Genomic DNA, 13,283 nt, shown 5'->3' with positions numbered 1-13,283 from the left:
GTTGAACTAAATGGCAATTTTTGGAATTAATAGAACTCTATTTATTTACTACTCTGTGATTCTGATAGTGGATTAAAGTATCTACTTTCTAAATATCCCAGAATTAGATTTGTATGCTCTAGAAGAGAATGTGCTGATGTATCACACACAATTTTGAAAAAAATCCTTAGTTTTGGAAGTAATTCACAGAATTTGAAATATTTTCGCTTACATGTAGTTTATTATAGATCATTCTATACAACACAAAAAAAATTCCAAACAGAACTTAAAAAATATCAAACACTGTTTTTTTCAATTCTGCTTTTTTCTAGGTTGAGAATGATTTCTTCTCCTGATCCAAGTTGCACTAAACCAGTATCCCGACCTAGCAGCTTTAAATCAGCATTAACACCTTTAAACTCGACTCCCCAAACCTCATCTAAAGAAACTAGTCGACCTGCAACTCCTATTTCTGGTCCTGACTCTCATAGCACTAGCCTACTTGGCTCCAGGCACAACAGCGATCAGAGCTCTACTCCAACCACTTCTAGAACTTATGATGCAACCTATACCAGCCCTAGAAGTATACATGTAAATGAAACTAGTCCTAGATCTCATACAAACAGTCCTAGAGCTCAAGGAACAAATCCGTTCATAGGCCGAACTTCTACCCCAGCAATTCCTAGAGGTCAAACTACCAATCTAGCTAGTCCTAGAGGTCAAACTACCAATACAGATAGTCCTAGACGTCAAACTACCAATACAGATAGTCCTAGAGGTCAAACTACCAATACAGATAGTCCTAGAGGTCAAACTACCAATCCTAGAGGTCAAACTACCAGTCCAGCTAGTCCTAGAAGTCAAAATACCAATACAGATAGTCCGAAAGGTCAAACTACCAATCTAGCTAGTCCTAGAAGTCAAACTACCAATCCTACTAGTCCTAGAGGTGAAGATACCAATCTAGCTAGTCCTAGAGGTCAGACTACCAATCCAGCTAGTCCTAAAGGTCAATCTACCAATCAAGATAGTCCTAGAGGTCAAGCCAAAAACCCCGCTTGTCCTAGGGGTCAGATTACGAACACATTCAGCCATATTGGCCAAACTGCAAACCCAAACAATCCTGGTCGTCAAAAACCCGATCCAACAAGTTCTATGAGAAAGACTACAGATCCATCAAGTCTTAGAGGTCAAACTGCAAACCCAAATACTACCAACCCAACTAGCCATAGAGACCAAACTATTGAGCCAACTGGTCCTAAAGGTAAAAATACAATCCTGACATGTCCTGCAGGTCAGACTACGAACCCAACAAGCCTAAGAGGTCAAATAACATCCCCTCACAGTCCTAGAGTTCAAAATTCTAAACCACTCAGTGATAGAAATCAAGCTTCTACCCCATCTAGTCCTAGAGGCCAATCTACAAACCCAACCGGCAATAGAGGTCAGAATTCAAACCCAACCAGTCCAAGGAATCAAACTTCAGTACAACAATATTCCAGGGGTCACACTACAACCCTACAACACTACAAACCAAGAGTAGAAAAACTTGAACCTAGTCAATTCAGTAGTTCGCGATCTCAAGGAGGAAATAATCCGTCCTCCTCCCATCCTCCTCTTGAGAATATTATATCGACCTCGACCCCGCACACTCCGCCTTCGTCACCAGCTAGGCCTCCTTGTCCATTTAGTCCACTTCATTCCGGTGGAGTACCTCAGGTAAACATTCATTATTCCGGTGGAGTACCTCAGGTAAACATTCATTATTCCGGTGGAGTACCTCAGGTAAACATTCATTATTCTGGTGGAGTACCTCAGGTTAGCATTTATTATTCCGGTGGAGTACCTCAGGTAAACATTCATTATTCCGGTGGATTACCGCAGGTTAACATTCATTATTCCGATGGAGTACCTCAGGTAAACATTCACTATTCCGGTGGAGTACCTTAGGTTAACGTTCATTATTCCATGGAGTACCTCAGGTAAATATTCATTATTCCGGTGGAGTGCCTCAGGTTAGCATTCAATATTCCGGTGGATTACCGCAGAGGTTAACATTCATTATTCCAGTGAGTATCCTTTAAACATTCATTATTCCGGTGGAGTACCTTAGGTTAATATTCATTATTCCAGTGGAGTACCTCAGGTAAACATTCATTATTCCGGTGGAGTACCTCAGGTAAACATTCATTATTCCGGTGGAGTACCTCAGGTTAACATTCATTATTCCGGTGGATTGCCGCAGGTTAACATTCTTTATTCCAGTGGAGTACCGCAGGTAAACATTCATTATTCCGGTGGAGTACCTCAGGTAAACTTTCATTATTCCGATGGAGTACCTCAGGTTAACATTCATTATTCCGGTGGAGTATAAAACTCATAATATTTATCAGCAACATTTAACATTGTCGTTTCCTTGGAGAAAAAAGAATTTAGTATTGCACATTTTTTGTCAAAGAAACTTTGAAGTTTTTAGCATTTGATGTAAAAATCTCTTTTATTTCTATTCATTACTTCACTTATTGAAGAGCTATTGACAAGAACAAAAATGTTTAAAATTTCTAATATGTACCCGGATAAATTTTCTTTTATTTATTTGTCGTAAAATAAAATCTAGAGGAACTACGAGGTCACAAACTTTAACCAATAATTTAATTTTTCTTTATCCTTCTGTTTAGTTTGCCGTGGGAACACTAACATATTCAGAATATGCAGTAGATTCAATATTAAAACATTCTTTGTGCTGTTCTTTTAAACATTCATGATCCAACAGAAAGAAAAATACTTTTTTATCTAATCGACAACATGACATTTTAAAAGTTTAAAATTTACAATAAATAATCTCGTAAAAGTGTAACATGAAATATTCATAGGTTTATCTAGGTTCATATCAACGATGGAGGAGAAACCCCGTCCTATCCCAGAAAACAAGGAGTCGCGAGCATAGCGAGTGCTAGAAAGACATCTTCTTCTCATGGGTAGCATTTTAAAATATTATTTCTTGGTTAGAACAGTTGCTTCTCTTTTATTTTCTTAATGCAAAATTTTGAATTTCAACTCATAAACCTGACCAGTATACGGCACTCTGATTGGCGGGAGTTCTTTTGACGTAATACGGATTTATAAATAATATCATCAATTATATCTATTAGGTTTCTCTGGGATATCTTCGTTTTCAGATTGGTTGCGGATAAAAAAAACAGAAATACAAACAATGAACTATAACTTTATGTACAATAGATAAATAATAGAATACGCCCCTCCAATACCATTGTCTCGATCCCTTCCTCTCCCTCGCTAAATCTTTCTTCCCCTTGGTCCCTTTGTTCCCACTTGCTCCCTTTTCCCCCTTAACCCCTTCTCTGCTTCTTCTTGATCCCCCTTGCTCCCTCTGTGCTCCCCCTTCTCCCCGTGCCCCCCCTTTCCCCCTTTCTCCCTTTTCTCTCATGCTCCCCCTTTCTCCTTCTTTCTCCCCCTTGCTCCCCTTTTCTCCCTCTTGCTCTCCTTGCCCCCCTCCCTTTCTTCACCTGTCCCCTTGCTCCCACTTTTTCCACCTTGCTCCCCCTTGCTCTCACTATCTCAACCTTTCTCCCCCTTGCTCTTTCCCCCTCCCTTTCTTCACCTTTCTCCCCTTGCTCCCAGTTTTTCCAACTTGCTCCCCCTTGCTCCCCTTTTCTCCCCCTTGCTCTCCTTGCCCCCCTCCCTTTCTTCACCTTTCTCCCCTTGCTCCCGCTTGTTCCCCCTTTCTCCCCCTAGCTCCGCTTTGCTTCCTTCCCCTTCCTCCAAAGAATCCTCCCCCCACCCGCTTTAACTATTTATATTTGGCCAAGGAAGTGAAGAAATCAAGGACAACATCTTTTTCTGGTAAAAACTATTCAGTTCGCACTCACTTTATTCGCCAAGATATATATTGAACTATAAATATTAAAGGGAGTGTCTAAAGGTTATTCAATACACAATCCATTTTCTCTTAGATCCTTGTAGTAAACGATGTAATGTAATTAATTATACATATATCTATTTTTAATGGGTACATGACACGAAAATGTCATATCGGATATTTCCTTTTTCTTCACCGCTTACATGACAGTCTCTGTTTCTAGAACAAAGAAAAGGGGGGGGGGGGGTTATTGATCAACTATTTTAGGAAAAATTTCTAATTACTAATGTGCAAAATGTGAATGTGCATAATGTGCGTCAAATTATCTTCCAGGAAAAATAGTTACTTTCTCAACTATTAGAAAATTAGAGTTTGTTGCAAAGACTCAATTCCTTTCCACTGAATGTCAGTTTGCCAATTTGTTGCAAAAACTCCTGAGAAAAGTTGGATTTCTTGATTTCTGTTTACTTTAGAGAAGCGTCCCAACCCCTGCAAGTTGCTGACTCCAGGTCCATCATGGAGCAGGGGTTCCAACCTTATCATTCATCCTCAAACCAACACAATCTTCATCCGTTCAGTGTATGTATAATACAGAGTGTCCCATATGATATTGGATTATCTCCAAGCTTACAAAGCCAAAATACGCACATAATGCTCGCAAAACCTAGTATTTTCTGCACTGCATGCAAATCTTTATATTAGCAGTATACAATTTTTTTTAACTGATTCGTTCATTTTAGATTTTCTGATTAGTCCCGCGGAAATCGCAATTTAAAGCTATAAACACAATCCAATATTATATGGGACTTCCTGCCCCTGTACTATCATAGTGAGGTCCAGAAAACCCTGGAATAAATGTCGCCTATTTCTTTCAGTTTAATTTTCTTTAAAAATGTCGTAAAATTGTTGCAAATATGGCAACAAATGTATCTTTAAACAAATGCATGTAACAAAGAGCCTTTTAAAAAAAGAAAACGAGAAGATTTCCACTATTTTCTAGGTCTCACTGTAATTCTATATAATTAACAAGGAAATATAAATCAGAAAACAAACAAATGTCATAAAATATTATTAATTGTTTAATTTTTCTTTTATATAACTAAACTTCAATTCAACACTTAAAAGTATAAATCTAGAAATATTTTTAAAATGTAATTCTGTTTCTTAAAAAAAGAAAAAAAATATAAAATCACTTTCTATTATTTGCCGGATATCCGGGTGTGGTACATTGTCGTTAAAGTTAGTAATAATAGGGTTAAAAGAAATTATTGACCTTGACGATATTTAGTTTGGTTTAATTATGCAGGGTGCTGAGTTTGCAGATCAGTTTGATATGTACTTGTATCAGTCCCAGGTAATGTAGGATAGATAAAACCCTGATATGTACTTGTATCAGTCCCAGGTAAAGTAGGATAGATAAAACCCTGATATGTACTTGTATCAGTCCCAAGTAATGTAGGATAGATAAAACCCTGATATTAAATGATTTTAAACGTAATTTTCAGTAAAGCTTCGTCTGAAAGTTGCCATTACTGATTCACAAAAGTTCTGAAATAGATTTTTTATCTAGCATATATCTACCCCTGTACTGAGCCCCGCAGCTCCACAGTTCCTAGTTGAACTACCTTCAGATAGTGATTCCTCCAGAAGACAGAGTAGAGCTTCAGGTAGAATAATATAAAAGGGAAAATGAGAAACTCAAATTGGTTATTCCTATTTCTTTGAAACCCGATAGTGCAAACATTTGATATTTCAAACTTAGGCTACAGAATTCATAGTTTGAAATATCAAAAATCTACAGCATGGCGTTGAACAGATATAGGGATTATAATTTATAGTTTGTTGCAAAAACTCATTTCCTTTCTCCAAAAGTCAGAACTTTTGTTTTGTGAATCAAGTCATGATCCCTATCTTATATATGTATAGTCAAACAGTGTCCAAATTTAATGAATTTAAGCCGCGTCTCAAATCCCCCCAAAACCGGTTTCAATTGAGCGCCGGCTAAAATCTTTAAAAAGTTAATACAATTTTAAGTGGAACCAACATTATTTAAGTTCAGGCTTCGATTTAAGCCGCGGCTCAAATTCTATAAATTCGGCTACTGATTAATTTAACCCCCTTTAAAGCTTTATTTCTCAAATTTAAAAGTGTCATCATTGGATTTTTAAATTAAGCATGTTCGAAGATGAACGATACTCAACACAAAATTACAAACCTCAGAATTCAATTTCAGAAAATAATTTAAAATTTTACAAATATAAACGTCATTTTTTTATACAAACATTGATCATTTGCTTTACACACTTTTTAAAACACATTAGGTCATTTATCATACATACATATGAGAAATAAAGTACGATTTTAAAGTCATCTTCAAATTTCCATGTTTTTTTGGGATTTTTTTTAACAGTTTACCATGATGTAGAAAATGTATAGTTTACATTCGGAACATCTTTAGGTTTCGTGACATTCGACCATATTGATCATAAAGTTATTAAAACAAATTTTTAAAATATAACGTTTTTTTAATTCAGATATTTACTCGTTTTTTGAAAACTCTCCGGTAGATGGTGCTCCAATATATCTTCAACCCAGTGCTGATAAACCTCTGGTAAGGTGCGCATCCTTCAGTGGACCTCTGCCCCTGGAGACTAATCTACAGCAGGAGTCCAGGAGTCCGTCCAGACCTTCATTTCTCAGTAAGTACTGGTATAATATTCTAGGTGAACTAGGAAAGCATGGTCTATGTTTGCAAATATTGTGTACTATATTATACTGAGTCTTTGAAACTAACTCTGATTTTCTAATCCATATATCTTGGCAACCTGATGTCGTAGATCTTAAATATTTCAAACTATGATTTTTGTTAGATCAAATAGTCAAAGTTTGAATTATCAAAATTTCACACCCTATGGTTGCGAAGTTATAAAGATTAGAAAATTTGAGTTTGCGGCAAAGACAAAATTCCTTTGCCATCTGAACCAGGTACGAAGCGGTTTATATTTGAATGTATACATGTATAGATGTGCCGCATACAAGAACCAGGGGAAGCAGTCTACCTGACAATATTACCCCTTTATTTGAATACATGTATAGATGTGCCGCATACAAGAACCAGGGGAAGCAGTCTACCTGACAATATTACCCCTATATTTGAATACATGTATAGATGTGCCGCACACAAGAACCAGGGGAAGCAGTTTACCTGACAATATTACCCCTATATTTGAATACATGTATAGATGTGCCGCATACAAGAACCAGGGGAAGCAGTCTACCTGACAATATACATGTATAGATGTGCCGCATACAAGAACCAGGGGAAGCAGTCTACCTGACAATATTGCCCCTGCTCAATTATATCGCCTAAGGTATTTAAGACAAATCTCACTTTTGATTTTTTAAAAGTTATTTTGATGATTTGACTGTCATAAAAATAAAACTATATTCTTTTAAACTTATATAATTTGCATAAATGTATTTTATCACGTTTAAACTAAAAATTTTCTTAATTTTTCTAAAAGATTATTACATTAAAATGTTATTCGTGTATTGATATTGTCTTGTAAAATTACCACCATTCCCTTTATGTTTGAATTATCAAAAGAAAATACGTAGAAATGTTTAATTTTATGTAAATCTTTAAGGAAAATATATTTTTTCTTAAATTATTTTATAACCAAAAATTTTAAAATAAAAATAAAAATTACTAAAATTTCAGAACATTTTCTGTAAATGGTAAGAAGATTGTTAACAAGGGAGATGTTTACAAGTCCAGAAGTAATACAAGCATTAATTCTTTAGGTTCAAGGTAAATTATAATAAATACATTAGATAATATTATTTATACTTTAAAAAAAGGAAAAGATATAAAAAATTATTATTTCACAAAGAAATTCAGATGGAATTATAAAAAAAGTAAGGAAAACTATGATTGCCAAATTCTAAGTTGAATTTTAGGTTTTTTTATTGTTCATTTATTCTGATATTAGAATTCAAGGTTAAATGCAAATTTTCATTTCAGTGTAGAGAATGTGGATTGCGAAACAAGTGCATTAAATTCTGCAGGATCATCCCTTTCTGGTACTCAAAGGTTAGTTTTGAAATAAAATGAGGTTTTATGTGTCTCATAGGTTAGTTTTGAAATAAAATGAGGTTTTATGTGTCTCATAGGTTAGTTTTATGTGTCTCATAGGTTAGTTGGACTCTTCCTTCGTAGGTGTAGTGCATTTAACCCTCATTCGTTAAATACTTAATCCATTCTAATAGGTTAGATAACTTTCACCCTCATTCGTTAAATACTTAATCCATCCTCATAGGTTAGATAACTTTCACCCTCATTCGTTAAATACTTAATCCATCCTCATAGGTTAGGCAACTTTCACCCTCATGGATTATAGTTGCGCGGATTTGGGGGGGTTCAACCTATACTTTCCGTCAAATACCGCCGCGTTCCATTATCCAATAGACAAACATTAATAATTCAATTATTCTACCTCTTCTCTATAGAATTAGATTCTCTACAGCATTAATTACTAATTATATATCTTAAACCTAATAAGAATGGTCTGATAAAGATGAATTGATGTGGATTCAAGGGGCATCTTTTAAATTTAGTATTTCTTTCTGTATACAATCTTTTTCATCATTGTCAAGATGGTTTGTTTGTTTATCGCCATTTTGTTGGATGAACAATACTGTTTAACCTTTAACAAAATGAATAAAGCAATTAATATTGTCCAATTTACCAATTCTGGTTTTATAATTTAGGGTTCTTTATTTTTAAAAAGTAAAGAGAACATTTGTGATTCATGAAAACATTAAAAAAAAATAAGCGGGGTTTAATGAAAAAATAAGGATCAATAAAGGCTGTTTTGCATCTATGTAAATATAAAAAAGAAAATCATAATTAGAACTTGATAGAGCAGTGTAGCCCAGAATGTTTAAAAACTTATTTGAATCCTTAACAATTCGCTTAGCAGCTTAAAGGACTAAGTCAGTGTTTAAAGATTTTTTCCAACATGACTTATTGACGCAATAATGGTAAAAAAAATACCCTGGTTTTCATCTTTGCAACCTGATGTCGTATACCTTTGATACGTCAACTTTCTGCTATAAAAACTCATCTTTTAAAAGATCAGGTTGCACAGACAATGGAATTTCAAAACTAAAGTTTGCAGCGAGTACTCATATCTGCATATCGTAGAAGTGATTTCTATCCATCTGTATTCTATATATTGTAGAAGTGGATCCTATCTATCTGTATAATGTAGAAGTGAATCCTATCTATCTGTATATTGTAGAAGTGGATCTATCTGTATATTGTAAAAGTGGATCCTATCTATCTGTATATTGTAGAAGTGGATCCTATCTATCCGTATATTGTAGAAGTGAATCATATCTATCTGTATATTGAAGAAGTGGATCCTATCTATCTGTATATTGTAGAAGTGAATCCTATCTATCTGTATATTGAAGAAGTGGATCCTATTTATCTGTATATTGTAGAAGTGGATCCTATCTAACTGTATATTGTAGAAGTGGATCATATATATCTGTATATTGCAGAAGTGGATCATATATATCTGTATATTGTAGAAGTGAATCCTATCTATCTGTATATTGTAGAAGTGGATCCTATCTATCTGTATATTGTAGAGGTGGATCCTATCTATCTGTATATTGCAGAAGTGGATCATATATATCTGTATATTGCAGAAGTGAATCCTATCTATCTGTATATTGTAGAAGTGGATCCTATCTATCTGTATAATGTAGAAGTGGATCCTATCTATCTGTATATTGTAGAAGTGGATCCTATCTACCTGTATATTGTAGAAGTGGATCTATCTGTATATTGTAGAAGTGAATCCTATCTATCTGTATATTGTAGAAGTGAATCTATCTGTATATTGTAGAAGTGAATCCTATCTATCTGTATATTGTAGAGGTGGATCCTATCTATCTGTATATTGCAGAAGTGAAACCTATTTATTTGTATATTGTAGAAGTGGATCCTATCGATCTGTATATTGTAGAAGTGGATCCTATTTATTTGTATATTGTAGAAGTGAATCCTATTTATTTGTGTATTTAGAAGTGAATCCTATTTATCTGTATATTCTAGAAGTGGATCCTATCTATCTGGTAGAAGCCTAGTTGCTACTCCAAACCTCTCCCGGGGTTCAAGCTGCTCAAATATATCTCCGGAGTCTAACCCTAACAAGGTCTTTAGGTAAATTAAGGATTTAAGGCTAGACAGTCCCCCCTCTCCCGATTATATGTAAGTTTTTTTCTACCTTGCAAGAATTAAAAAAAAACTTTGTACCACATTCAAACGGAAATGAAATCTCAACAAAAATTTTTCTATCTAAAAGGCAGACCACATTTTGGAAATGCCAGAAATAGGATAATTTGTGATTATCGGTTCAATTATGATACCTAGATAATTATGTTGACACACATTATTTCAAACATAGAAGACAGCCATTCAGTTTCTGTTTAATTGTCATGTCTCGCGGGACACTGGATTTTAACATAAAATCAAATTCAAATTGTTACAACTTCTTATTCCTAAGCTTGTATCTGGATACTGAGAAACCTGATATTCAAGGTTGAATATGAGATGTTACCATTTATAGAACCTTAAATCCGTTCTCATTTGAGATTTCTAATGAAAAAAATGTTTAATCCTTTTTGAAGAAAAAACTATTCTGCAGCAGACTATTCAAATGTAAAACTATGACGTCGGAAGGAGCAAGGAATCTAAATAATGAAAATATGCTTTTGGAAAGGAATGAGTTTTTGTCACAAACTCACTTTTTCTAATCTCTATATCTTTACTACCAGATGGTGTAAACCAGTGATATTTCAAACTTAGACTATTTGATCTAACAGAATTCATTATTTGAAATATTAAAGGTCTACGACATCGGGTTGCTATAGGGGGGAATCAGTTAGAGTTTGTAGCAAAAACTCAATTCCTTTATCTTAGTTTTACTTGAATTAAGAAAATTGACGTTAATTATCCCTTTCCTCTGCCTAAATTATCTTGTGGGGGGGAGGGTGCAGGGGGATTTTTATCCTGGGACCCCCCCCCCCTATTTTCTTATTCTGATATGCACCATATATGCTCTATAATGTGTAAGGCATGATCTTCTCTGGAATTATCAGACATCCACAATACACATAGTCCTATATGAAAGCGATACTGACCAGGAATATTTCTGCACTAACATCCCGGAGAAAAATGTTTTTAAAATATTTAAAAAGTGCATTCAGAGGTTGCAAATTTAACCTTGAACCTGTTCCAGACATGTCTCAGCTAATCTTTCAGCAGGACTGAATTTGTCGTCACTGTCCTGAGAACGCTCAGGCTGCTTCAAGAAAAAAAAAATCACTTTAGGACCAATGGTACAAGAATAGACAATTCATCCTTGACCAGCTTCGAGTCAAAAATCTGTGGGCTATCCTCGGTGATAAGCTCGAGGACGTCAAATCTCGACTATCCAAAATCCAGTCTCTGGAAAAAAACCTCCTAACCAAATTCTATATATTCACATGGTTGGATAAAGGCTGTAAAAAAGGCCAAAGGCTACTTTTCCGTTTTTAAAAATATGAAAATATTTTGTTTCAAGACACTGGATAACTTTTTACTAACCCGACAACCCTAAAGTTACTTTTCATTTACCGAGTATAGACAACTTCGTATACATTTATAATAGACTTGGAACCCAGTGTTGCCCAGGCTACTCATTGTTAGTCCCGCCATTTACCCGCGTTTGGTCGTAAATTACGATTTCAGCTATTTTCCCATATAAAAGTAGATCCACTCAACTTCGAATCTCAAAACAAAGCTAAGAACATTCCCGTTCTTCTCCCGAGTGTTCCAATCAAAATTTGAATTAGGATAGGACATACAAACAAACAAACAAACCTAGATTAATATATAGTTTATATATAACTATATATAAAAAGATAGATATTGTTATGATTTGTTCTAAAAGTGTATGTGGAACCTCTGATTGTGTAAAGATATGTCTGAGAGAGAAATAGTGCGATGGTCCGTGATAATATTACATCTACCACATCTACCAGAAACAATAAAGATCAATCAACCCATAGAGATAAGGATCTATAAATACACATTTGTAGAATACAACAGATTAAGATCCTGTGAAGGATGTGTATAAAGAGCTTGCTTGCAGTTTTCATTTAGAAATAAATAATGCCGCAAAATTGTGTTGAGTAAATTCGCAATTTTAGATCTACAATTGTTCATGAACGTTCATGAACGGCAGTTTGAACTGATTCAAATGTCGTCTTTATCTATCCAATCTGTGGAATTTGTATCAAGTGCAGTAACTGATATAGATCATCAAGTGATAACCTCTTTTTAAGAAGACCACTCTCTTTAAAGGGTATGCCAGGTCTCCTTGTATAGATGAGAATGCCAGGGTTCAATGCCAATATCTCAGATTAATATTTCTTTCTAAGATTTGGTTCTTGTTCTCCGGGGTTCTATTGGAAACAAACCGTCCTTCATTTATCTATTCCTTCAATCCAAACAAAATCCTCCATTCACATTTACAATCCTCAATCCACAATCCTCAATCCACAATCCTTAATCCACAATCCTCAATCCACAATCCTCAATCCACAATCCTCAATCCACATTCACATTCCTCAATCCTCAATCCACAATCCTCAATCCACAATCCTTAATCCACAATCCACAATCCACAATCCACAATCCTCAATCCTCAACCCACAATCCACAATCCTCAATCCTCAATCCACAATCCTCAATCCACAATCCTTAATCCACAATCCTCAATCCACAATCCTCAATCCACAATCCTCAATCCACAATCCTGAATCCACAATCCTCAATCCACAATCCTTAATCCACAATCCTCAATCCTCAATCCTCAATCCACAATCCTCAATCCACAATCCTCAATCCACAATCCTCAATCCACAATCCTCAATTCACAATCCACAATCCTCAATCCTCAATCCACAATCCAAATTGTTAAAATATAGCACCAATTTATTAAATTATTAATAAATGATTTACCCCTTTGCTCTAATATTAGCATTAGAATTCCCTTGAAATCGTATTTTTCACGGTTATTTTTAAATTCTTTTTATTCGTTTTTTAACCACATCTCCAAGTGTTTTTAAAATACTAGCCTTAGAGGGCGCTTCGCGCCCATCTTCTAAATTAATTGTGGATATTTTCTTTTTGTTTACATCGTAAAACAAAACAAAAATAATTCGCGGATTTTCACAAAAAATTTCGTGGATTTTCAAAATTTTAAAAAATTTAATGAAGATCGAATTTTGATGGAGACAAATATTTAAAATTTTGATCATTCATAAACCTTCCCTGGGGTCCCTAGATGTCCCACAAAAAATTTGG

At 34.9% G+C, this 13,283-nt stretch overlaps 1 protein-coding gene across 1 annotated transcript in view; it reads left to right on the top strand.

Moving 5' to 3' along the window:
• Positions 1–309: 309 nt before the first annotated feature.
• LOC111704373 (pollen-specific leucine-rich repeat extensin-like protein 1) overlaps positions 310–13,283 on the top strand; it is a gene marked incomplete at its 5' end in the record, with an annotated part of 21,103 nt that continues 8,129 nt past the window's right edge. Inside the window, 10 exon segments of the mRNA XM_023476601.1 lie at positions 310–1,698; positions 2,863–2,957; positions 4,333–4,438; positions 5,166–5,213; positions 5,430–5,526; positions 6,394–6,558; positions 7,158–7,230; positions 7,581–7,670; positions 7,884–7,952; positions 9,987–10,094. Of these exon segments, the coding sequence (XP_023332369.1) occupies positions 319–1,698; positions 2,863–2,957; positions 4,333–4,438; positions 5,166–5,213; positions 5,430–5,526; positions 6,394–6,558; positions 7,158–7,230; positions 7,581–7,670; positions 7,884–7,952; positions 9,987–10,094 (2,231 nt within the window).

This window comes from Eurytemora carolleeae, unplaced genomic scaffold, assembly GCF_000591075.1.
Source record: "Eurytemora carolleeae unplaced genomic scaffold, Eaff_2.0 scaffold131, whole genome shotgun sequence".
Lineage (NCBI taxonomy): Eukaryota > Metazoa > Arthropoda > Copepoda > Calanoida > Temoridae > Eurytemora > Eurytemora carolleeae.
The sequence above is the reverse complement of the archived record's forward strand: the minus strand, read 5'-3'. Positions and strand labels throughout refer to the sequence as shown.